This window comes from Monoraphidium neglectum, assembly GCF_000611645.1.
Source record: "Monoraphidium neglectum strain SAG 48.87 unplaced genomic scaffold scaffold00088, whole genome shotgun sequence".
Taxonomy (NCBI): domain Eukaryota; kingdom Viridiplantae; phylum Chlorophyta; class Chlorophyceae; order Sphaeropleales; family Selenastraceae; genus Monoraphidium; species Monoraphidium neglectum.
Window position 1 is genome coordinate 17,800 of NW_014013540.1, and position 22,069 is coordinate 39,868.

The following is a 22,069-nucleotide window of genomic DNA, read 5'->3' on the forward strand; positions in this document are numbered from 1 at the left end:
AGGCGTGGCATGGGCTGCCCTGCAGTCGGCACAAGCAGATGCGTTGGTCCCGGTAGTTTTGTATCTGCAGTTGGGAGAGCGCATCGGGCTGCCTGCCTTTGCCCCGCTGCGTCGCGCCCGCGCCTCAAGGCACTGCATGGCATTTTGCAGAGGGATGGCTGTTGTGAGCGTCATGGCTGGTGTGGCTGTGAAATTAGCCAATTCACATCCATGATTGGGCAAGGACATTGCAGGCAGCTGTGCCGACAGCGCAGATGGTGTTGCCGAACAACATTTCACTGACCACTCCCCTCGACACAGGGTGGGGGAACCGCATGCAGGGACCAGCTGGCTGGGATGGGATGGCAGCAAAGGACACGATGTGACAATTTGAATAACGTGCAGGGCCCCTGTGGTGCGCGACATGCACACCGTCGCAGCTGCTGTGACCACAGCCTTGGCGTGACCAACACAAGAGGTGCTTCGCAAGCCCTGGACACCCGCAAACCGACTGGCTGTTACAGCAGTGGACAAGAGTATACGTAAGCGTCGTCTCAGCGGCACTTGGCCCCGTCCACAAGCGGGTTGCAATGCTCAACTGTACTGCCAAAACATGCTGAAGTCGTTAGCTGGGTGATATCGCCAATCTCCCTCACCCATGCCTGTGATGACCAACCCCCGCTCTGCCTGCTCATTGAGCAGCCCAGCAAAGTCGGGGGCATCAGCTAATGGCATGGACGGCAGCCACAGGGTGCGAAGGGGCGCCTTAACGCGTGATACAAACATGAGCAGCTGCTCTGCAGTCCACTTTACGCCTACGAGTTGCAGGCATGTCACGCCTCGCAGGCCATCGGCAAATTTGACCAGGCTCGCATTGTCCGTGCGGCCCCCTGGGACAACCAGAACCAGCCTCTTCAGCTTGGGCATGCAGCTGAGTGCAGACCCCACATCCCCCAAATTAATGCTCTCCTCGTCATGATCGATCCGACCCGCATTGAAGGCATGATGAAGGACAAGATCCAGTCTCAGGTGTAGAGACTCGAGGCCAGTGAGTGAGGCTAGCCGGCCCAGGTTCTTGACCGCCGCGTCGGACTTGAGCTCTGCCAGGCGGGGCGCGGCCGCGAGAGCCTCCCACTCGCACAGCGGCAGGGGCGGGGCCCGAAATGAAGAGCTATAGGCGAGGTGCGACAGGCGCGTGAGGCCGGACAGCGTCGCGGGACCCTCGACCAGGGAAGGGTCACCAAACACGACCTCCAAAAACTCCACAGCGGGGACCAGCGACCGCAGGCGCAGGCGGCGGAAACCCCTGGGACAGGAAAAAAACACCGCGCGGCCGACGTTTGGGAACGCCGCGGGGGCATGTATTCCCCAGTCGCCCGACGGCTGCGCTACCAGTAGCGTCAGGTGGGGGAGGCCCAGGGCGAGACGCTCCGCCCAGCCCCCGGCGGGCAGGTCGATGTCCCTGAGCTCGCGCAGGTTTGGCCAAGGCAGCCCCAGATCACAGCCAAGCGGCGGCCAACACTGGCTCTCCGACCCGGCAAACCCCAGCAATGTCAAGCGGGAGCACGACAGCGTGGCGAGATGGTGCGCTTGATCAAAAGGGCTTATCATGAGCGAGCGCAGGCATGGCAGGCTGCCAATCATACGTGCACAGTGCTCGTCAACAACTGACCAAGGGCACACGTCGAGGCGCTCGATGCGCGGCACCATTGCCGGCAGGGTGGCCAGCCCTGTCAGCGCCTCGTTGGTGCTGGTTCTGTAGAAGGTCAGCCGCAGCGAGGTGATGCCAGGCATGTGTCTCAACACCGAAGTAAGGTCAACGGGACCCCCGAAACCCCTACCATGGCAGTCCAGCTTCCCGAGCGCGGCCAGCACTGCGCAGGCCGCTTCGCGGCGCGGGCTGGGCCGCTCAGCGACAGCGAAGCACTTGCGCAGCTGGTCGCGTGCACGTTGAGAAAGCGCATCCTTCAAATGCAGGCACGCCAGCAGCGGGAACCTGGAGAAGTCGGGGGCGTCACGCCAGGACAGGATGCTGTCTGGCCTCAGCTTCAAGACAGAGAAGCTGTCGGTCTCCAGCCGCGAGGTGCGGTCAAACAGCCTGGCCGCCTGGCGGGCGTTGCACAGGTCCTGCAGCAGCACCAGTAAGGCAGCAGCGTGAGCCAGTCGGGTGGAAGAAGGCAACACATCCGACCAGGCAGGAGCAAAGGTTAGATTTGGGCTGCGCTGCGACGCGCCCAGGGACTGTGCCGCACCTTTGGCTCGAGCCACTGCAGCACCCGGCCAACCAGCTGCTGCTGGTCGAGGGAATCGATTGACGCCATCTGCCCTGCGGCACGAATGGGGGTTGTTCAGCAGTCGGGCGTGCTCGACCGCAGCCCAGCAGGGCTGTGCCGCAGCACGTGCAATGCAGTGCGTCTGCCGCGCGCCTAGAGTGGGGTGTACACCCACCAGGCCAGCTTCAAAGAACGGCTGCGGGCAAATTGACAGTGAGCCCAGATGTGACACGGCTTGGATCACCACGGGTGCGGACCAAGCGGGCCTTGTCATCAAGGTGCACACGCGCTCTGAATTGAACTCAATTCGCCTCTTGACACATTCCGATACCAAATTTATATGATAATATTTTAAAAAAATTCCACAGCTGGTGAGCAGCGGCACCGTCCTCCGAGTTCGCATCATACGCTAAATACCGTGTGTAATGTAATAGTACATGCGTAGCATTCGCCGTGGGCGCGATCAACCCGCTTGCACGTTGAGGAGAGCCGGTTGAACAGCGCCAGGACGATCGCTGCGGCGCAGCAGCAGGTCTGGGGACGAACCTGAAACCCCCCACCAATGTAGCGAGCAGCGCGCGATACGCTGCATCCGCATCAAGAAATCAGGGGGGCCTACATCATTGTTGAATTGCATGATGTGGCGATTGATCAGCAGAACGATAGGGCCTGCATACCAAAGCGAGAGACAAGGGCAGGAGCGGGTACAGCAGCCCCCTCCGCCCCTTGGGCACGCAGCCAGCGAGCGGCAGGGCACTGCAGCAGCAGCAGCAGGAGCAGCAGCAGGAGCGGCAGCCACAGAAGCAGCCACCCGGGCGGCAGCAGTAGCAGCAGCAGCAGCTGCAGCAGCCATGGGCGCCAGCTGCGAGGAGGAGCGGCAGCAGCTGGATGCTGCCGAGGCGCTGAAGCGCGATGGCAATGATCTCCTGTTTATACGACCACAATCGCGAATTACCAGGGGCCGAGCCCCGTTACATGCGCTCCCCAAACAGACAGTCGCACTGCATGCTGCGTTGCATGCGTCGCACGCGGGAGCGCGACCCGCAGCCGCCCCATGCCACGTCAGGACCGCACGAGGGGAAGGGGGGGCCTGGCGCCCGAGTCGCTGCCACCCGGCGACGCAAGGGCAACGGCGTTGCCATGAAGTCCAGGGGCATCACGGCGCCCTGCGACGCTGAGGGCGACCTGCGCCATCGTCGGCCCCGCCCGCCGCACGCCCTTCGAGGCTCTCGGCACCGCCTCGGAGCCAGCGGCCCAGCGCTCAGTTCACTACGCCAACATGGCGCCCTGCTGGCTCAATCTCGACCAGCCGCAGCTGGCGGAGGAGCACTGCCCATTTTGTGCCGTCACGACGCTGGGCCCCCTTTACCCCTAGCCTGCCCCACCTCCCTCGCAACACGCCACCCGTCTGCCCATCCCCTCCTCGCTTCCCTCCCGCCAGCTACATCAAGGCGCCGATGCGGCGCGCCATGGCCTTTGAGCAGCTGGACGACGTTGACCACGCCCTGCAGGCTGACCTGGAGCAGGTGGGCGCGATCTGGGCGGCGGCTACGGAGGGCCTGGCAGACCTCGGATTCCCAGCAAACCTTGGGGGCCTGTCTTGACCAACAGGCGCATTGCTTGAGGCCGTAAGCGTTGGTGCCGCTTGCTCAAACGTTCAAACCTAAGTTGACCTAGGTTTGAAGAGAACTGGCGCTGCTGTATCCAGCCCGACATGCTGTGCGACTTTTGCTGCCGATCCCGGAACCCCACCCGAAACACCCCCGTCGCCGCCGCGGCGCGCCTGCAGCCCATCCTGGCGGAGCGCCAGGAGAAGCTCAAGGACGAGATGCTGGGCAAGCTCAAGGACCTGGGCAACACCATCCTCGGGAAGTTCGGCCTCAACCTGGACAACTTCAAGGCGGAGCGGGACGTAGCCACGGGCGGCTATAGCAGCACGCTCTCGCAGTGAAGGTGGCGGCGTGAGGTTCGCGAGCCTGATGCAGTAGCTGATTGCAGATGCTTTATCTGTCTCTCACCCTCCGCCCGCCATGTTTTGTCACATCCAGCTGCCTCGCTCACGGAAACGTCCCCCCCTCACACACCATCATCAGATGGGCCAACTGCTTCACTGTGATGGACAGCGCCGTCCCATTCGGCGGCTGCAAGGACAGCGGCATGGGGCGTGAGAAGGGGGAGGACGCCCTGCAGCACTACACGCAGGTCAAGGCCGTGGTGCAGCCGCTGAGGGGCGGGGCGTGGATATGACAGCAGGCAAGGGGTGACACAGGCTGTTGTGAAATTGGTGCATGCAAGCCGAAGCGTTGGTAGGTCCCAATGTTTGCAGCTGTAGATGGGAGGGCGTATCAAAGTGCCTGCCTTTGCCCTATTGCGTCCGCACTTCAATCCGAAACACATAGACCGGCCTTTTGATGACGGGTGGCTGTTGTGAGCGGCGGCGGTTTGTGTAATTGTGACATCAGCTCTGTCACGTGCATCATGTAGGCACATACGTTACTGGCAGCTGCGCCTTTCGCCTATGGTAATTACCTGGCCAGGTTGACAATCACCGACCACTCCCCACAACCCGTGCGGCATGCAGGGATTGTGCCCAGCCCAGCATGTTGGTGCAGCTCATCAGCCGTGTGTGCATGCCTCATTTTCACGACTGGTCAAACTGAAAAGAATATCATGTAAGGCTTCCTGCCTGACTGTTTAAACCCAACACCCTCTTTGCCGGCTGGGCGACCAGTTGGGGTTGCAGTCAGCGCGTGAGGCCATAAATTGACACCCAGACAACTGCGCAGGGCCTTGCAGCTGCTTTAAAGACAGCCTTGACCAACACAAGATATGTATTACGCGCCGCAGCCCGCTCGCAAATCGGCTCTTTACAGCAGTGGACACGGGGAAGAGAATCGCCACAGCAGCAGTTGCCCGCGTCCACACGCCAGTTGCACAGCTCATGAACTGTACGCGTATGTGCACTGCCATGATGTGCTGAAGTCATTGGGCGGGGGAAAATATTGCTCATTGACCGTAATGCTTTGGATGCTCAACCCCTTCCCTGCCTGCTCGTTGAGCAGCCAAGCAAAGTCAGGGGCGTCAGCTGCTGGTGGCACAGACTGCAGCCACAGGGTGCGGAGGGGCGCCTTCAAGCGCGACACGAATATGCACAGCTGCTCTGCAGTCCATTCTGTGCGGCTGAGTTGCAGACATGTCACGCCCCGCAGGCCCTCGGCAAAGTTGACCAGGCTCGCAACGTCCTTGCGGCCCCCAGGGACATCCAGAACCAGCCTCTTCAGCTTGGGCATGGAGGCGAGTGCAGGTGTCACAACCCCCAAATCGACGCCTGCGCTCTCTTTGCCATCGCCCCAGTCCACTTCTGGGTCGCCACGAACAGGGAAATCATGAGATAAGGCCAACTTCACCTGGAGGGACTCGAGCCCAGTGACTTTGGCCAGCCGGGCCAGATCCTCAACCACCGCGTCGCACGCAAGCTCCGCCAGGCGGGGCGCAGCCGCAAGGGCCTCCCATTCGTGAAGCGACAGGGGCGTGAAATCTGAAGCAGCTGGAATGAAATTCAAAGCAGCAGCGCCGAAGACAAGGTGCGACAGGCGGGTGAGGCCGGAGAGTGTCGCGGTGCGACTCTGGACCCGCAACGCGTCGTCATTAAAGGTCAACACCAATTCTTCCACAACAGGGACCAGCGACCGCAGGCACAGGCGGCGGAAGCCCCTGGGACAGGATGTGAACATTGCGCGGACCACTTTTGGGAACGCCGCGGGGGCGTGCGTCCCCCAGTCACCCACCGGCTCTGCTACCAGCAGCGTGAGGTGGGGCAGGCCCAGGGCGAGACGCTCCGCCCAGCCCCCGGCGGGCAGGTAGACGCCCCGGAGCTCGTACAGGTGCGGCCAAGGCAGCCCCAGATCACAGCCTAGTGGCGGCCAACACTGGCACTCTAACCCGGCAAACTCCAGCGACGTCAGGCGAGCGCACGGCAACGTGGCGAGATGGTGCGCTTCATCAAAAGGGCTTATCAAGAGCGAGCGCAGGCATGGCAGGCTGCCAATGACGCGTGCACAGTGCTCATCACAGTCTGGGTACATGCGGATCTTGAGGGTGTTGATGCGCGGCACCATTGCCGGCAGGGTGGCCAGCGCGGCGAGTGCGTCCTCAATGTCAGTCTGGCTGTCTGTGCCGAGGTTCAGTTGCAGCGTGGTAATGCCAGGCACATGCCTCAACACCGAAGCAAGGTCGCTCGGACCGCCGAAGTCGCAATCGTAAGCGTCCAACTCCCCGAGCGCGGCCAGCACTGCGCATGCCGCTTCTCGGCGTGGGCCGGGCTGCTCCGCGACCGCAAAGCACTTGCGCAGCCGGCTGTGAAAACCCGAACCCGGCAGGTCATCCAGCTTCAGGCGCGCGAGCAGTGGGAACCTGGAGAAGTCGGGGGCGCCTCGCCAGGACTTGATGTTGCCGGGCAGCGTCAAGACTGAGGTGTTCATCTCCAGCCGCGAGGCGCGGTCAAACAGCCTGGCCGCCTGCCGGGCGTTGCGCAGGTCCTGCAGCAGCATCAATGAGGCAGCAGCGTGAGAAATTTGGGTCGAAGAAGGCAACACATTTGGCCAGGCAGGATGGAACGTTGGATTTGGGAAGGGCTGCGCCTCACAGCGCTGCACTGCATTGCGCAGCGCCGACGACTGTGCCGCACCTTTGGCTCGAGCCACTGCAGCACCCGGCCAACAAGCTGCTGCTGCTCGAGGCATTCGATTGACACCATCTCTTCTGCAGCGTGAATGGGGGTTGTTCAGCGGTGAGATTCACTGTGCCTGGAGAAGCTGCGGCCGGGCAATGAAGCGGCATGCTGCTGCAGTGCGGCGCGTGCAGTGCGCCTGCCATGAGCCTAACGTGGGTTATCCGCCCACCTGGCCAGCTTCGAAGGACGGCGGCCGACGACGAGCGAGGGCAGATCTAACACGGATCACCGCCAGATCACGACGGTGCGTAGACAGGTGTGTAGACCAACGGGCCCTGTCAAGCGCAGCGCAGCATACGGCGGTAAAGTGAAGTAATAGAAAATACACAAAACCGTTTATCACGCAGCGGCACCGTCCTCCCAGTTCATATACCACTCTTTCAACCATGCGCCGTGGGCGAGATCAGCCGACCTGCGTGATCGAGGACATTACAGAGCAGCAGGAAGAGCCCCAATACGTGTGCGGTGGCGCAGCAGCAGCAAGCAGGTCAGGAGACGGGTCTCCCGCCAACGCAGCAAGCAGCGAGCGAGGAGCTGAGTCGGCGTCACGACACCAGGAGGAGACTGTAGTTGAGCTGCACGATGCGGTGGTTGAACAGCAGAACGATCAAGAGTCTGAGGGCCACAGCGAGAGGCAAGAGCAAGAGCAGGAACAGCAGCTGCCCTCGGGCACGCATTCAGTGACCAGCAGGTCACAGCAGCAGGAGCAGCAACAGGAGCAGCAGCCGGAGCAGGAGCAGCAGCAGGAGCAGCAGCAGGAGCAGGAGCAGCAGCCAGACAAGCAGCCACAAGGGCCAGAGCAGCAGCAGCAGCTCCAGCAGCCGTGGGCACCCAGCTGCGAAGAGGAGCGACGGCAGCTGGATCTCGCCGAGGCGCTGAAGCGCGAGGGCAATGACCTGTTCGGGCAGCAGCGGTACGACGAGGCGTTGGCAAAATACCAGGAGGTGAACCCCTATCACGCATGCTCTGCAAACAGCCATTTACACAGCACGCTGCATCGCGTGCGCCGCACGCGGGAGCACCACCCGCAGCCGCCCCGTGCCACGCCGGGCTACCCTGGCGCGGGCGGACCGGCGCCGGCAGGCGGCGCAAGGGCGACGATGTTATTACGACGCCCGGGGAAACCAATCTCTGCTGTCAGGCTGAGGGCAACCTGCGCTCATGCTGGCCCCACCACCTGCTGCATGCTCTCACTCAGGCACTCGACGCCGCCCCGGAGCAAGCGCCCCAGCGCTCCGTATACTATGCCAACATGGCGGCCTGCTGCCTCAAGCTCGACCAGCCGCAGCTGGCGGCGGAGCACTGCTCCTGCGCGCTGCGCATTGACGGCGGGTGGGCGCGCGTGGGGCGCGACGGGGCGCGGCAGAGGGCGGCGGAAGGGTGGTCAGGGCAGGGACTGCCAGCGGCGGTCGCGGGCGCTTGGGGGCCTGCTGCGGGTGCAGCAGGTCCCGACGCTGATGCCTGAGCTTTGTCTACTGCATATGTACGGATGAGGGGCTGCTGTCCTGAATTCCTGCCGGCATGACCCTGAACCCCTTGTCTCCTGGCCAGCTCCGCTGCACTTGCAAAACGCCACCCATCTGCCCGTCCCCTCCTCGCTTCCCCTCCCCCCAGCTACATCAAGGCGCTGATGCGGCGCTCCATGGCCTTTGAGCAGCTGGACGACCTTGACCACGCCCTGGCTGACGTGAAGCAGGTGGGCGCGATCTGGGCAGCAGCTGGGAGGGGTGGGACCTGGCAGCAGCCATACTGGACCGCAGTGGCTCGCAAGTGCCAGCCTTGCGCAGCCAAGCTGGAGGTGAAGCCCATCGCATCAGTGCCTAAGTTGTGGCTGACCTCAAGTCGCCAAGAGACCTGCTGAAAGTGTACTGTAAAGGCGCATCGAGTGTCCACATCCATCTGTGCCGCGTGCGTCAACCTTTGAAGGCGTTGAAGGCCTTAAAGGCTTTGAAGGCAGCCGGCGCCCCTGTTCCCGGCCCGACATGCTGTGTGTCTCTGCTGCCCCTCCCCAAAACCCCGCTCATGCCCATCTCCGTGCTCCCCCAGGTCCTGGAGCTCGACCCCTCCAACCGCCCCGCCGCCGCAGCTGCGGCGCGCCTGCAGCCCATCGTGGCGGAGCGCCAGGAGAAGCTCAAGGACGAGATGCTGGGCAAGCTCAAAGATCTGGGCAACACCATCCTCGGAAAGTTCGGCCTCAGCCTGGACAACTTCAAGGCGGAGCAGGACCCCGCCACGGGCGGCTACAGTATCAAGTTCTCGCAGTGAAGCCTGCGGTGTGAAGTTCGCGCTGTTGACTCGGGGATGGCTGGGCGCGGTAGGATGTGCCACACAGAGGCGTGCGTTGGCAAACGCACAGGGCAAGGGTCTAAATGTTGCCGAGACCCGTACTGGTCCACGCAGGGATGTGCACGCAGGGCAGTTGTGTCACATGTTCCCAATTGGTTTTGCAGGTAGTCCTGGCAGCTTGCGTTTCACGTTGATGCAGACCAACTGGATGCTGCTGACTCAGCTCGATTGAAGGAGAGTGTGTTGTGCGGAAGCATTCCATGACAGAATGGACGTGTGTGCATGTCCTTCGCCTACATTTACACGAGGGATGTCACATAGTAATACCAGAGCGGCGGCCTTGGACCCGGCCATAAGCTTGCTCAACAGAAGAAGGCGCAGCAGCAGATGCATGGCGGGGCAGCTGGGGCCAAGCCTGGCAGTGAGGCAGTGGCCTGCGAAGGGACAAGCGCCAACAGCAGCAACCTAGAGATGCAGCAAATTGCGGACATCTACATACCAGAGGTGCAGCATGGTGCCGAGCAGCATTAGGCCTGGGCGTCTGCGCCAAAATCTTCAAGTTCAAACTATCCCACGGGCAAATGTGCCGCTCAATCCCCCCCTGTGCATACCTCCAAGAAAGGGATGGCCAAAAGAGCCCTGCACACAATCAAAGGATGTCAAAACTGCATGTTAAGGGGCGGGAAGGACCGGATCCGCACCCGCATGCAGATGTCCAGCACGTCCCCCTCATTCACCACACCCGCTTTGTCGCTACTGCTGCTGCCACGGTACCCGCCGCCGGCGGCCGCGCTGCCGCCGCGCCAGGGCCTCAGGGAGAGCACCGGCCGGGTCACCTCGATCCCATCCAGATCCAAAGCCATGTTGGTGAAGAAGTCCGCGATGCCCGCCGCGACCCTGCCCGCCGCCGCCGCGTCGGGCGCCCCGCCGCCCCGCGGCACGTGCTGCGCGCCGACCCGCAGCTTCTTCGGGGCCGCGGCACCGTCGCCGGTAGTGGCGGTGGCTGCTGCTGCGTGGTGCCTGTGGCCGCCTGGCTGCATGAGCACGCGGTAGCGCTCGCCGTCGGCGGCCCAGACGCCCTCGAAGCGCACCTCGCCGCCGCCAGAGGGGTGGTGGACGATCGAGACCGAGTCAGGGTCGAAGGCAAAGGCGTGGCCCTGCAAGGGGAAATTTTTTAGGTCTTTGCATATCACACGGGTGGGCGGCATTGCGAGGGGGAGTAGCAACCGGGTGCAGCGCCAGCGCCAGCTGCCCGGAAGCAAACCGTTGGGCGAATGCAGCAGCGCCGCAATTGAGCGCAGCAGGAATGTGGCTGGCCCGAAATCCGGTGAGAGCGCTCTTACCTGAACGGCCGTCGCGGCGGCACGCAGGAAGAGGGGGTGCTGCGTAAAAGCGCCCAGGTCGCGTGCGTTGAGCGTAATGGTCGTGTGGCCCTGCAATTAGTGGTGCGTTGTATTTGTGAGAACTGTGTTCGGAACGCCTCAGGGCCGCTCCACAATGAGGAGGACAGCCAGGCGCAGCAAGAATCAGCGCCATCAGACGGCGTCGCCAGTCTGGAGGGAGGAGACACCTTCCCACCGCTGCTTTTGTGCCATGGCCTCTGAGGCTGCGCTGCAACCCCAGACCCCTACCTTTGGTGGTGACCCCTTGATGGCCACCTTCCGCTGCATGACTAAGACACCGTAGTCAACGTGCAGGCCGCTGATGTCAACCTGATGTCACCGGCAGGGTGTGGGGTGTGGGGGCTGTGAAAACAAACGAGCTTCGACTCATCTCATCTGCTCTCATCGTGCACGAGAGATTGTGCATAGAAGATTCTGGATGAAGGATAGGGAAAGGAATGCACGGACAGAAGCAACGATACAACTCTTCACGCCTGCTTTCCAGGCGCTGCATAGAGCCACCGCAAAGAGGCACTGCGTACCTCCAGGCGCCGCGCGGTCATGCCGAGCGGCGTGCGCCACCCCTCTCCAATGATGCCCATCGACCTGAAGCGTCCCTCCAGCACACCCATCGCATCACAGTCGACCTGTGCAAATCATAGCAAACAAGGAGAATGACTTGGGAACTATTAGAAGGGCAGGCGAAGAACGAGGAGTCAAGGCGGCACGGGGATCAAGGGGACACGTGGGGTCGCTGACTTTGGGGTTGTGTTTGGGCCGAGAAATTGTCCATTGCCCGTGCCTGCGCCCGCTGGCCGCCGCTGATGAAATCGCATGTGTCTGCAGGCCGTGCATACAGCAGCTGATTTTGAGCCCAGATGAAGCGGCTTGGCTTGAGCCAAGCAGCAGCCATTGCGCCAACTCGAAATTTTGACTTCGAGAGGTAGGCAGCCACCGCTCGGCCCCTGCGGCTGCACCTCTGCGCGGATGCTGTCGTACTCCTTGAGCCGCGCGCGCAGCGACATCGCTACCGCCGCCTGCATAATCTCCGCCGTCGCATCCTGGTTGAGAGGCGTCCACCACCAAGCATGAGGGTGTCGGCATGACAAGGAGTCAAAAGCGCAGGCAGGTGCGCGGTGTTGCGTCAGCAGCCAGCAAACAGTTCCGCTCACCGCATAATCCAACATTCATTTTGCCAGTAGCATTGCCCGGTCAGGGCACCCAGCACTCACCTTGGCTGTCAAAGTGCTCGTGGATGCAGCAGCAGTGCGTACGCTGCTGCGTTGCGGCAGGGCCAAGCGGCAAGATGGCCGCCTCATGCGGTCGCATGCTGGGCGCATGCTTGAGCTCTTTTGAAATCCGAGCCCATGGATTGGCATCGTGTCCAATGGGCGCTGGCCGATCTTCAAGTCACCGAGCTGTTTAGAACGCGGTCAGCGTCTTTGCTGACGATGAGACGCTATATGGGTGTTCATTACAAGTATTATCGAGGGGTACCGGTGGCATGGGTATGGGCGGGATACCCCAATCGCTTTGAGCACACTGCTGCCTGCCACGTTTGCCGTGTGCGGTGTCTACGGTGGTGACCACTCTGCCCCTCGGTAATCGAACCCTCGTCAGTGCATGCATGATACGATACGACGATTTTTGCATATTACAAGTCATTAAAAGTCATCAATCAACGACCCCCAAACTCGATTGCATCTGGGCGCAACTCGGCACTGTGAGGTCACCCGCGTGCACTTCAGTAGCGTTGATGTCGCATGCAGCGCGTGTGGTGCGTGGTGACCCTGGCCAGAGGTGACTCCAGCTGTGAGCACGCTTGTATGCAGCACTCTAGGCCGCCTGCAAGCCCGGTTAGATTATGCGCCAGCTTCACCAAGCTGTCCGTCCTGACTTGCGCAAGGGTCAACTGGGGACCGACTTGCCCCGGGCATATGCGACCGCTGCCGCTGCCGCCAAGATGTTTGGGCTTGTCTGTAGCTGCGACGTGCACGAATCAGAAGGCGCTGCCAGGCAGATTGCGCCGGCCGCGCCTAACCTCCGCCGCCAGCAGCTGGGGCGCACCATCACCTCACCCCCGCGCTTCTTCAAAGTCCCCATGTCCCCAATCAATTTTACTACAATGAGTCAATTGTACATGGTACTGCAGCGCTTGCAAAAAGGCTCAGGTCACTTAGCAACAATCAGTATGGCAAAGTCAAGCTCGCGAACGTCAGTGACCCGTACAGCAGCTGCAGCTGGATAGCAGCTGTGCTGCAGGCGTCACTTGACAGGCGGGAAGCCGCCCAGCAGGTACAGCGAGCCAAAGAGAGTGGTTGTTGTGACGACGGCCATGCAGAAGAGGAACACGCCAAAGGCGGCGCCCTTGGACACGTTGAGGCGTTCTCCGATGGCCGTTATGGCGCGGTCAAAGGCGGGTGCCAGCGCGAGCGCCAGCGAGAGCCGCAGGGGCCTGGAAGAGGGACGGGGAGCGCACGGAGCATGTGTTGTGCCTGGGCCATCGGCCACAATTCTGGTGACGTCAGGGCCCGCCATTAAGTCGTGGGGCGGCAGATTACTTGCCAGCCAGGCACGAGACATGGCAGATGCTTTTGCCGAGCGACTAAAAACTAAATGGCTGGCCTACAACTCGCACCTGGCAAAGTTCTGCAGGGCCCAGAATCCTGCGGGTATGAGCAGTTGGCATTTCGGAGGCAGCAGACAAATCAAACAGGCGGGCCCGGTGGGCTGGGATGTGAACGGCCTTTCAGGGTTCAGGAGGCACCTGGCAGGCGCCGGCAGCTGCGCACTCGGGACTGCTTGCCGCCCAGCCCGTATGAATTTCCTGCAAAGTGGCGTCCGAGCTATTCCTGCACCCCGCATATTTTGCTGTCACAGGGTTTTGTTCAACTCTGGTCAAAGGCATCGTTTGACTCCTCACCCGCATAGAAGGCCAGGAAAGCAGGCCACTGGCCGGGGGCCATTGGGCTGACACCGTAGCGCTTCACAAACGCAAGCCACGCCATGCCGAGCGCAAACCCCTGCATCACATCGTTTGCCGATTGAGAGGTGGGAACGCGTGCTGCTTGCGTGTTGCCTCAAACGCCAACGAGCCACGTGGCTGCTGTGAGCACTTCGACCTTGCAGCCGTGCGCAGTGCGCAGTGTGCACAATAACGCGCCCGCATCCGTGGTGATCGCAGCACCTTGCGCGCCCCTTGCGCCTACCGGCCTCTCACATAGTTCAGGTTTGATATGAAACCGTAGGATGCGAAAGCGCCCATGCCCAGGGCCTTGAGCCGCTCCTTATCCAGGCCGTCTCCTGACAGTGTAGAGGTGTGTGTATTGCGCACGCAGCACGGTGTGATTGGGTGTTTGTGCACGAGCGAGGATACAAGGGCTGCTGCAGGGCGTGGCACTGAGCATAATGGATTGGCAGTGGCGCCTGGGCAGCGGCGGGGCCGGCGTGTGAGGCTCTTGACGGACAGCTGCACCACCTCCAAGAGCGCGCGCCTCCAGACAAGTGCAACGGCTGGTCTTGACTGCAGCCTGCGTCCGAGCAGCTGCACCCAGCACAGCAGCAGGGCCAGAAAGCCGTGCACATGATACGTGCATGCCCGCACGGATGCTTGTGCGTCCGTGCTCCTGCGTATGCTGAGGCTGACCCGCCCTGCTCTGGTTGGCCAGACCCTTACCCAGAAAGAACCGCTTGATTCGCTGCAGCAGCGTCGGCGGGGTCTCTGGGGGCACCTCTGCGGCACCAGCACTAGCATCCGTCGCATGTCGCTGTGTCAGCGGGATGCGCCTGCTGCTCGGGGCAAGCCCCGCACCGGGCCCAGGCATAGCAACGCGCGGCGCCGTGGAGCCGCGTGCGTTGCCCATGCGCAGCCGCAGGCCGCGCGCGCCAAGGGATGAGTGCATGATGTGTTATATGCCGCGAATGAATGCCAATGAGCGAACGCTGGAGTGGGGTGGTGGAGCACGAGCTGTCGTAGTGACGGGTGATCCCCGGTGATCAAAGACTTTTGTATCGAAAGGATGCACCTTCAACTATCACCGTTTGTGAACAGTGTGAAGTGAGCTGCCTGTAATCCTCTTCTTTTGTCCAGGCACTGTGATCGCAATTGGCGCCATGGCACCGGCACTACTCAGCAGGAGGGCTTTCAGAGGTAGCCAAGCCCCCCAATACGTGGGCTGCTCGATGGCAGGCGCTGGGCTGCGACCCCGTGCAGTGAACTGCAGTCGGGCAACGCACAGCGAGCAGCTAGTCGGCACTGCAACTTTGGCCAATGTCCGCATCACCAACGAGTGCAGCAATAGCAGTCCTTCCAATTACAGCAGAACACTCATCACGAGCAGCAGTTATAGTAGCAGAAGCACCAGCAGCAGCAGCACCAGCAGTAGCAGCAGCACCAGCATCAGCGATAGCGCTGCCACAACGCGAGGCTCAGCAGGGCGGCTCGGCCGCCGCTCCTCCCTAGCGGCCGCCGGCGCCACGCTGGCCGTCGCCGCTGCCTCCCTGCCGGCTGCCCTGCTCCGCCCGCCGCCTGCCGCCGCACAGATCGTCGACGAGGCCGTCTGTCAGGCCGTTTTCGAATCTGCGAGCCCTGCGGTCCTCGCCATCGTTGACTTCAAAACCAGGCCGAACGGGGCCGAGGTCTTCGAGCCGCTGGGGTCAGGTGTGGTGTTCGATGACTACGGTCACGTAGTCACCAACTATCACGTGATTGGGAAGTACATTCTGGACAAGACCGGCGCTGCGGGGATCAAAGTCGTCGTGGAGCGGCCGGACGGTACCACCGCCGCGCTGCCCGCGAGCATCATAGGCACGTTGGCGGCGCGCGCCGCGCCTTCCGCAAGTCTTGCCGGACTTCCGACCTGGCCGGCCGCCTGCCAGCGCAGCCGCAACATCGCGCCGCGGCGCGCAAACGCTCCTCGTCGTGCTCGCCTTTAGGCGGCAGCTGGATGCAGCATTCGCCAAGTTGCAATGATCAACACGCACCACCGTGTTTCGTCCACACACTGCCCGTTGCCCTGTCGCAGGCACCGACGCCATGCGCGACCTGGCGGTCCTGTCCATTACCGACGGCGCGCCGCCCGAGCTGCGGCCGCTGCCGCTGGCCGCGTCGGGGGCGCTGAAGGTCGGGCAGAGCGTGTATGCGCTAGGGGCCCGCTACGGCGAGGGCAAGTCGCTCAGCGCGGGTGAGAAGGGTCTTAACAAGCAGCCGTGCTGACCTCTTTCAGGAGTGCGTGGAAGACGGGAAAGCGCTTCCAGCCACACCGTGTTTGGTGGAGTCGGCTGAAATTTGCTTGGGTTGTTGACTGTCTTGACCCAGCATCAACCCTGCACAATCGGTTGCGTACGGCCAGGGGTCGTGAGCGGCTTGGAGCGTGCCATACCTGCCCCGACGGGCACGCGCATTTACGGCGTCATCCAGGTTTGCTGCATGACACACGCGACGAATGGATTATTATGGTTTGTTGGGGGCTCAATCTTGGGCTGGTCAAGGGCAGTCAAGGGTGGTCAAGGGCAGTCCAGCGCTATGGTGTCATTTTGCTCTGCAGGCGCGAGGCGCGACGCCAGCCGCCATGCAAATGTCGGCCCTCCTCCTCTGGGATGCGTAATGAATTCGCGCTGCGGCGGCGTCCCCGCAGACCGACGCGTCCATCAACGCCATCAACTCGGGCGGCGCGCTGGTGGACTCGTTCGGCAACCTGGTGGGCCTGTCAACGGCCATCTTCACCAACAAGAGCACGGTGAGGAAACGAGGGCTCGAGTCGTTCGAGCCTTGCGCTGGCTGGTTGCTTTGGTGGTTGTTGGTTGGCACAGGTGGGTGTGCGGGCATCCATAGTGACGACACGTGAGCCCCCGGCGACGGCAGATGGGACGTGGGCGTGTCGCATCGTCATTCGACCCACGCCGGACCCGGGGCCAAGTGTGGATCTGTTGCCTTGCAGAGTTTGCAGTGTCCCGTGGGACTGTGCAGGGCTACCAGAGGCACCTGCCGACGCGCTGTGTGCCCCAGGCCCTGACCGCCTCGCTCACGGTTGACAGTTGCCCTTGCACCTTGCCATTCACTTTTCTCACCTGCCTGCAGGGGCGCGGCAGTGGCGTGAGCTTTGCACTGCCCACAGAGATGCTGCGGGAGGTGGTACCAAACCTGATTGTGTACGGCAGCGCTTCGGGGCGCGGCGTGCGAGGCGCGACGCCCAGCTAGCGGTGGCATGTAATTGGACATGGCACATATCAACGACCCTGGTGAACTGCTTCCGGCCGCGCCCTGCTCACACTACTTTCACTTTTGCTCGGCCCTGCCGGCGAGTGCTTGCAGCGGTGTGCATGCACTTGTCACCAGGTGACCCCAGCGGGCGTCAGCAGGTTGGTGTCGACGGTATTGAGCCCTTTATTGGGACCCCTGATGCACTAGAGATTAAGATACGCGCACCGCATTGTCCATTCATGCACTGTGTGAGCGGCTTGATCGCTGCGATCTCAAATCACGGCCTCTGCGCAGCTGTCTCTCTTCATTATATCTGAAGTGATCGACCTGCAGCTCTTTGCGCTAGCCTACCCGCCATGGCGCCAAAACGCAAGAAGAAGGCAGATCACGCCAGCGAGCCCCCAGCTCACGGGGAGCTCCTGGCCATATTGGAACAATCCGGAGACCTGCCACTAGAGTACAAGCTGCAGCTGATGCATTGCGGCCAGCCCGCGTGCCCACCTGGGTGCAAGGGCGGGCGCAAGGACAACCCAGCATGCCTGTGCGGCCTGATCCCGGAGGAGGGGCACTTCAGGAAGTCCGGGCTTTTCCAGAAAACGCCAGCGCTTCTCAGCGAGCTCGGCATCGACCCTGCAACGCAGCGTCGCCCGGTGCGTTTTTTCGAGCGGGAACGAGGCATTGCGTGGACGAGCGCCGTCAGCTGACGCTGCCCTGTTGCTTGCGCCACGCCGCCAACAACTACAAGCTGCGGATCGCAGCAGCCCTCGCCCCGTGTCCCTCACAAGCATCGACGTGCGCCCTGCAGGCGCCCGACCGGCCAGTCGGCCTTCGCAACCTCGGCAACACGTGCTACGTCAACGCCAGCCTGCAGATGCTGCACCACATATCAATGTTTCGCGACGCGCTGCTGCGGCTGGAGCCGGAGGTTGCCGGGCAGAAGGTGGTTGAGCAGATGAGGTGCGCAGCGCCGCCCCCGCGCGGGCGGTTGCCGGCGGTTGGCGGCCAGCAAGCGGCTGCCGTTGCGGAGGGCTTGGCCGGCGGCCCCGGCCCGCAGCGCCTGATGGTGCTGCGCGCCTGGCCGCGCTCGTGCCAGGCAGCAGGTGGCTCCTGCAACGTCCCCAGGGCGCCCACCGCTGGCAGCTTCGCAGCCGTTCCTGAGCGGCCCCAGCCGCTCACCAGCCTCGCGTGCACCTATGTTTTTGCTCACCTGCTGCCACGCGCATCAGGGACCTCTTCCTTGCACTGGAGTACGGCCCCCGCTCCTGCGTGGACCCGACAGCGTTTGCCCAGAGCCTGCAGCTCGACCACTCATACCAGCAGGTGAGGGCGCGGACGCACGCACAACGCACACAAGCATGCGCACACGCGCGTGCACAGGCACACAGGTGCCCTGAAGTCGGTCATGAGGGATGGGGTTGCTGGGAGAATGTGAGGTGCTCATGAGTCCAGGGCCATCTTGCGTGGAGAGCTGCTGAGTGCAGCTGCTGCGTCGTTGCCAAGGCAAGGCCGGGGCGGTGGTGCCAGCTCCTGGCCACGGCTGCACGGTTGCGGCACCACCCACTTGGCGGCGTGCGTCCGCGCAAAGTGGTGGCGCACTTTGTCGGCTGGAACGCGCCCTTTGCTGCAGCGAGCGGCTCTCACACCAGGACCCCTTGGCCCTCTCGAGCTGGGGGATTCCAAGAACGCTCAATTCTCGACCCTGGACGATCCATAAGCGGTGATCACCCTCAACCGCCCTGCTGTCAGGACGGCTCTGAGTTTCTGAAGCTGCTGCTTCAGAAGCTGGAGCACGTGTTTGCAGAGTCGCGGCAGCAGGTGCGCCGCAGCGCAAGGGGCAAGCACCACGGCAGCAGCGATTTAGCTTGGCAACAGGGCGAGAGCGCCGCGGTGGGGGCGGCGCGTGGCACCGAGCATGGGCTGCGGGGAGCGCGGCCTGCCTGCCTGGTCGCGGCCGGGCCGAGGGCGTGGTGGCGGCGCTCCGTGGAGGTCAGAGGCAGCTGTGCTATGGAGGACTTTTTGTCGGCTGCCAATGGTCCCTTGGGTGTTCGTCTGAAGGACGGCTGCTGCAGCGCTCTCGTAAGCAGTGCCTCCTCCTCACCTCACAATTCCCAGAAGGAGTGCCCCCTCCGTACCTCACGATTCCCTGACATTGCACACCCCCCTCCATCCCATGGGGCCCCGCCCTTGATCATGTTTGCAACCCTGGTGGTCCCCCGCCCAGCCCGTGCGCGCCGCGATCCCCTCGCTCTTCCGCGGCCGCTGGTCCTACGTCACGACCTGCCGCGCCTGCGGACGCGAGAGCGCGGCCAGCGCCAGCCTGACGGATTACTACGAGATGCCGGTGCAGGTGAGATGGGCCGACCGTCATGATCGTGGCGCGATGGCATGGGGTGATGTCATGATGATGTCACGCGACGAGGCAGTGTGTCGCCAAGACTGAAGTGATGTGTAGACGGCAGTGCAGTCGTGCGGGCGGACAGCGTGCGCGTCATGCAGGTGGGCGATCTCGCGTCTGCTGCAGCGGCTTTGCCAGCTGGCTAGGGCGCGGTCGGCCTTGGCAGGGCCCGCCGCCGCAAAGGGCGGGGAGCCTCACGTCCCACTTGGCCTCCTGCCGCTGCCGCCTACCACTCGTCCCCAGGTGGTGGGCTTCAGGTCGCTCGTGGAGAGCATGGTGCGCGCGCTGGGCGGCGGACGCGAGCCTTCCCCGACCCCGCCGCCTGCAGCACCTGATTTCCAACAGACCCCGCCACGCGTACGCGCTTGTCTACACCTATGGCTGCCCCATGACGCCTGCTCCTGAAGCCACGCACCCGTCGCCCCCTCACTCTCTCCTCCGAATCACGCGTCCGCCTCCAGTCTCATCAACCACGTATTTTGTCAACCACCTGGTCTCACAAACCATCAACAACTCCTAACCCCAGGCGGCCACGCTGCAGCCGGAGGAGCTGGTGGGGTCAAACCAGTACCACTGCGACTTCTGCAGCGGCAAGCAGGACGCCACTCGGTGGGGGTTGAAGTTTGGGGTGGGGTGGATGTGGGTAGGCGGCGTGGTTGTTGTTGACGGGCGGTGTGATGCGGTGTGCCATGGTGTGGTGTGGCATGGTGTGGCGTGGTGTGGCGTGGTGTGGCGTGGTGTGGTGTGGTGTGGTGTGGTGTGTTGTGGTGTTGGTTGGGCTCGTGTGCCGGCGCATGCTGGGGGTCCTATATGTTGTGGTTCACGAAGGAGACTTCGCGCAGGCGGCCGCACTGTCCGTGGTGTGTGTGGAAGGAGTGGGCCGGCATAACGTGCGCATGTGCTTTGGGGCCCCCCAGGCATGAGCACTTGCGCCATGTACCACGGGTGAGTGCGACGTCGGCCGAGGCCTGCACCTCAGCGCGTGCTGCTCGGCCTGGCGACACGCCCCTTGCTGCCGTCCCCGCAAAAGTTGAACAGCCAGCCGCCGCTCGTCGCTCCTGTGCCGCACCGACCGCCCCTGCTTGCGCCACTGCCACCGCCGCCGCCGCTGATGGTCACAGGCAGCTTCACCTGGCGTCGCTGCCGCCGTACCTCTGTGTGTCCCTGCAGCGCTTCGTGTTTGACATGAAGGTGCGCGGCACCAGAATGGATTCGTGGGTAGGAGGGGGTTGATAATATATGTGCACGAGCGATGTGTATCCGCGGCTCGAGGAGGCGCGCCTGCGTCACCTGAGACCCGTGATGCAGCCGCCGCCCCGATCTGCGTCACCGATTCTCAGCGCCCACCCCCCTCCACATCCCTGCGTCCGCCGCGCGTTCGATCTCCCGCGCCGCCTCCCCGCCTTCTGCAGACGTTTGACAAGAAGAAGGCGCTCGACAAGATCTCCTGCCCCACCGCGCTCGACATGGGCACAGTGCTGGCTGCCGCGCAGGTGGGCCGGGGCCCGGGGCGCCTGCTGCAGGCGCGCCTGCATCCCCTCTCCCGCTTACTGCCGGGCTATGAAGAACAGTCGTTCTGCTGTGCGCTACACACTTTTTCCGGCGGCTACTGGCCACATTCGCTTGCCGTCCTGCCTTGGCCCAACCGGGCCTCGTGTTGACCCACGCTTCACCCCTCACCGGGCCCCCAACCTCCATACACTGCGCTAAAACAGGCCCAGGGGGTGGACAAGCTAGAGGCGCCAGCGCCCCTCCCTGAGGGCCTCAGGTGTGGCCCGACCACCCACGGCCAGCGACCAGTGGCCGCGCCCGCGCTGCACCGCACGGCCCCGCTACGGGCATGCCCACATCCGCGTCATGCGGCCGCCGAGCATCCTCCTTTCGGGAGAAGGGGCCGGCCCCTGACGCAGCCGGCTTGGAGCAAGGCGGTCGCTCCTGCTGCTCGCAAGCGCGTCGCCCCTGCTGTCTCTCAATCAAGATTTGTCACTGTAGTACGACTCGCTGTGCTGTGCGTGCTGTGGCATCCCCTCCCCCAGGTATGAGCTGATGGCGGTCCTCATCCACAAGGGCGGCAGCGCCAGCCACGGCCACTACGGTGGGTGTCCTGGGTAGGAGGGCCCAGTACGGCACAGGGAGGCCGCGCGAACCATTTAATCCAGTAGCAGCCAGGAGGCGCCGCGGGCGGGGTGCCGTTGTGCACGCCGCCCGCTGAGACACGCCCATGCTGACGGCCAGGGCTGTTTGAGAATGCAAGGGCGCGTGCCTGATGCTGTCGCTGCGATTCCGCTGCCTCTTGCACTTCCTCCTGAACCCTGTAAATCTCGGCCCCTGCGGCCGGGTCCGCAGTTGCCCATGTCAAGGCGCCAACCACGGGCACCTGGTGGCGTTTTGATGACGAGGCAGCAGAGGAGATGGGCCCAGCCCCCACGACGCACCCCGGCGACCACGGCACCACCGCGCTGGCCCAGGCCCAAGCTGCGGCCGCTGCTGGCGGCGCCGCCGCCGCGGGCACGGCTAGCGGCAGCGGCGTCGCGGCGGCGGCGGCAGCGGCGGGGGCTGGCTCTGGCGGCAGGGGGCGCGGGCGCGGGGCTGCGGCGGCGGGCGCGAAGCGGAAAGGTCGCGGCAGCGGTGGCGGGCGCGGCAAGGGGCCGGGGCGGGGGCGGAAGGGGGATGCGTATGAGTTGGCTGACAGCGGCGCCGAGGAGGCCGACGAGGCTGGGTTTGAGGGGTCCGAGGACGAGGAGGAGGCGCGCTTTGCGAAGCGCCGGAAGGAGTCGGCAGCACGGCGGCGCGGCAAAGGGGCACGCGGCGCGGCGGGGG

At 63.3% G+C, this 22,069-nt stretch overlaps 6 protein-coding genes across 6 annotated transcripts in view; 4 read left to right on the forward strand and 2 right to left on the reverse strand.

Moving 5' to 3' along the window:
* Positions 1–3,257: 3,257 nt before the first annotated feature.
* MNEG_0956 (hypothetical protein) lies at positions 3,258–4,203 on the forward strand (the record flags this gene model as incomplete). Its single annotated transcript, XM_014050558.1, has 3 exons — positions 3,258–3,313; positions 3,694–3,778; positions 4,042–4,203. The coding sequence occupies 3 exons, from the start codon at positions 3,258–3,260 to the stop codon at positions 4,201–4,203; spliced, it is 303 nt and encodes a 100-aa protein (XP_013906012.1).
* A 3,167-nt stretch (positions 4,204–7,370) lies between these two features.
* On the forward strand, positions 7,371–9,249 carry MNEG_0957 (Tetratricopeptide repeat protein 1; the record flags this gene model as incomplete). The annotated part of the gene is made up of 4 exons (XM_014050559.1): positions 7,371–7,928; positions 8,183–8,316; positions 8,599–8,680; positions 9,031–9,249. 4 exons carry the CDS (start codon positions 7,371–7,373, stop codon positions 9,247–9,249), a joined length of 993 nt encoding a protein of 330 aa, XP_013906013.1.
* A 680-nt stretch (positions 9,250–9,929) lies between these two features.
* MNEG_0958 (hypothetical protein) lies at positions 9,930–11,284 on the reverse strand (the record flags this gene model as incomplete). Its single annotated transcript, XM_014050560.1, has 4 exons — positions 9,930–10,427; positions 10,614–10,703; positions 10,902–10,982; positions 11,195–11,284. The coding sequence occupies 4 exons, from the start codon at positions 11,282–11,284 to the stop codon at positions 9,930–9,932; spliced, it is 759 nt and encodes a 252-aa protein (XP_013906014.1).
* A 1,633-nt stretch (positions 11,285–12,917) lies between these two features.
* MNEG_0959 (hypothetical protein) lies at positions 12,918–13,618 on the reverse strand (the record flags this gene model as incomplete). The annotated part of the gene is made up of 3 exons (XM_014050561.1): positions 12,918–13,107; positions 13,291–13,318; positions 13,576–13,618. The coding sequence occupies 3 exons, from the start codon at positions 13,616–13,618 to the stop codon at positions 12,918–12,920; spliced, it is 261 nt and encodes an 86-aa protein (XP_013906015.1).
* Positions 13,619–14,671: 1,053 nt separating this feature from the next.
* On the forward strand, positions 14,672–16,851 carry MNEG_0960 (hypothetical protein; the record flags this gene model as incomplete). Its single annotated transcript, XM_014050562.1, has 6 exons — positions 14,672–14,709; positions 15,275–15,426; positions 15,677–15,835; positions 16,004–16,071; positions 16,289–16,390; positions 16,732–16,851. The coding sequence occupies 6 exons, from the start codon at positions 14,672–14,674 to the stop codon at positions 16,849–16,851; spliced, it is 639 nt and encodes a 212-aa protein (XP_013906016.1).
* A 359-nt stretch (positions 16,852–17,210) lies between these two features.
* The window catches only part of MNEG_0961 (hypothetical protein), a gene marked incomplete at both ends in the record, with an annotated part of 8,304 nt that continues 3,445 nt past the window's right edge, over positions 17,211–22,069 (forward strand). Inside the window, 12 exons of the mRNA XM_014050563.1 lie at positions 17,211–17,504; positions 17,660–17,811; positions 18,081–18,174; positions 18,601–18,669; positions 19,076–19,201; positions 19,493–19,525; positions 19,776–19,858; positions 20,371–20,440; positions 20,662–20,742; positions 20,965–21,017; positions 21,286–21,344; positions 21,596–22,022. Coding sequence (XP_013906017.1) covers positions 17,211–17,504; positions 17,660–17,811; positions 18,081–18,174; positions 18,601–18,669; positions 19,076–19,201; positions 19,493–19,525; positions 19,776–19,858; positions 20,371–20,440; positions 20,662–20,742; positions 20,965–21,017; positions 21,286–21,344; positions 21,596–22,022 — 1,541 coding nt within the window. The remainder of the gene's footprint in view (positions 17,505–17,659; positions 17,812–18,080; positions 18,175–18,600; positions 18,670–19,075; positions 19,202–19,492; positions 19,526–19,775; positions 19,859–20,370; positions 20,441–20,661; positions 20,743–20,964; positions 21,018–21,285; positions 21,345–21,595; positions 22,023–22,069) is intronic.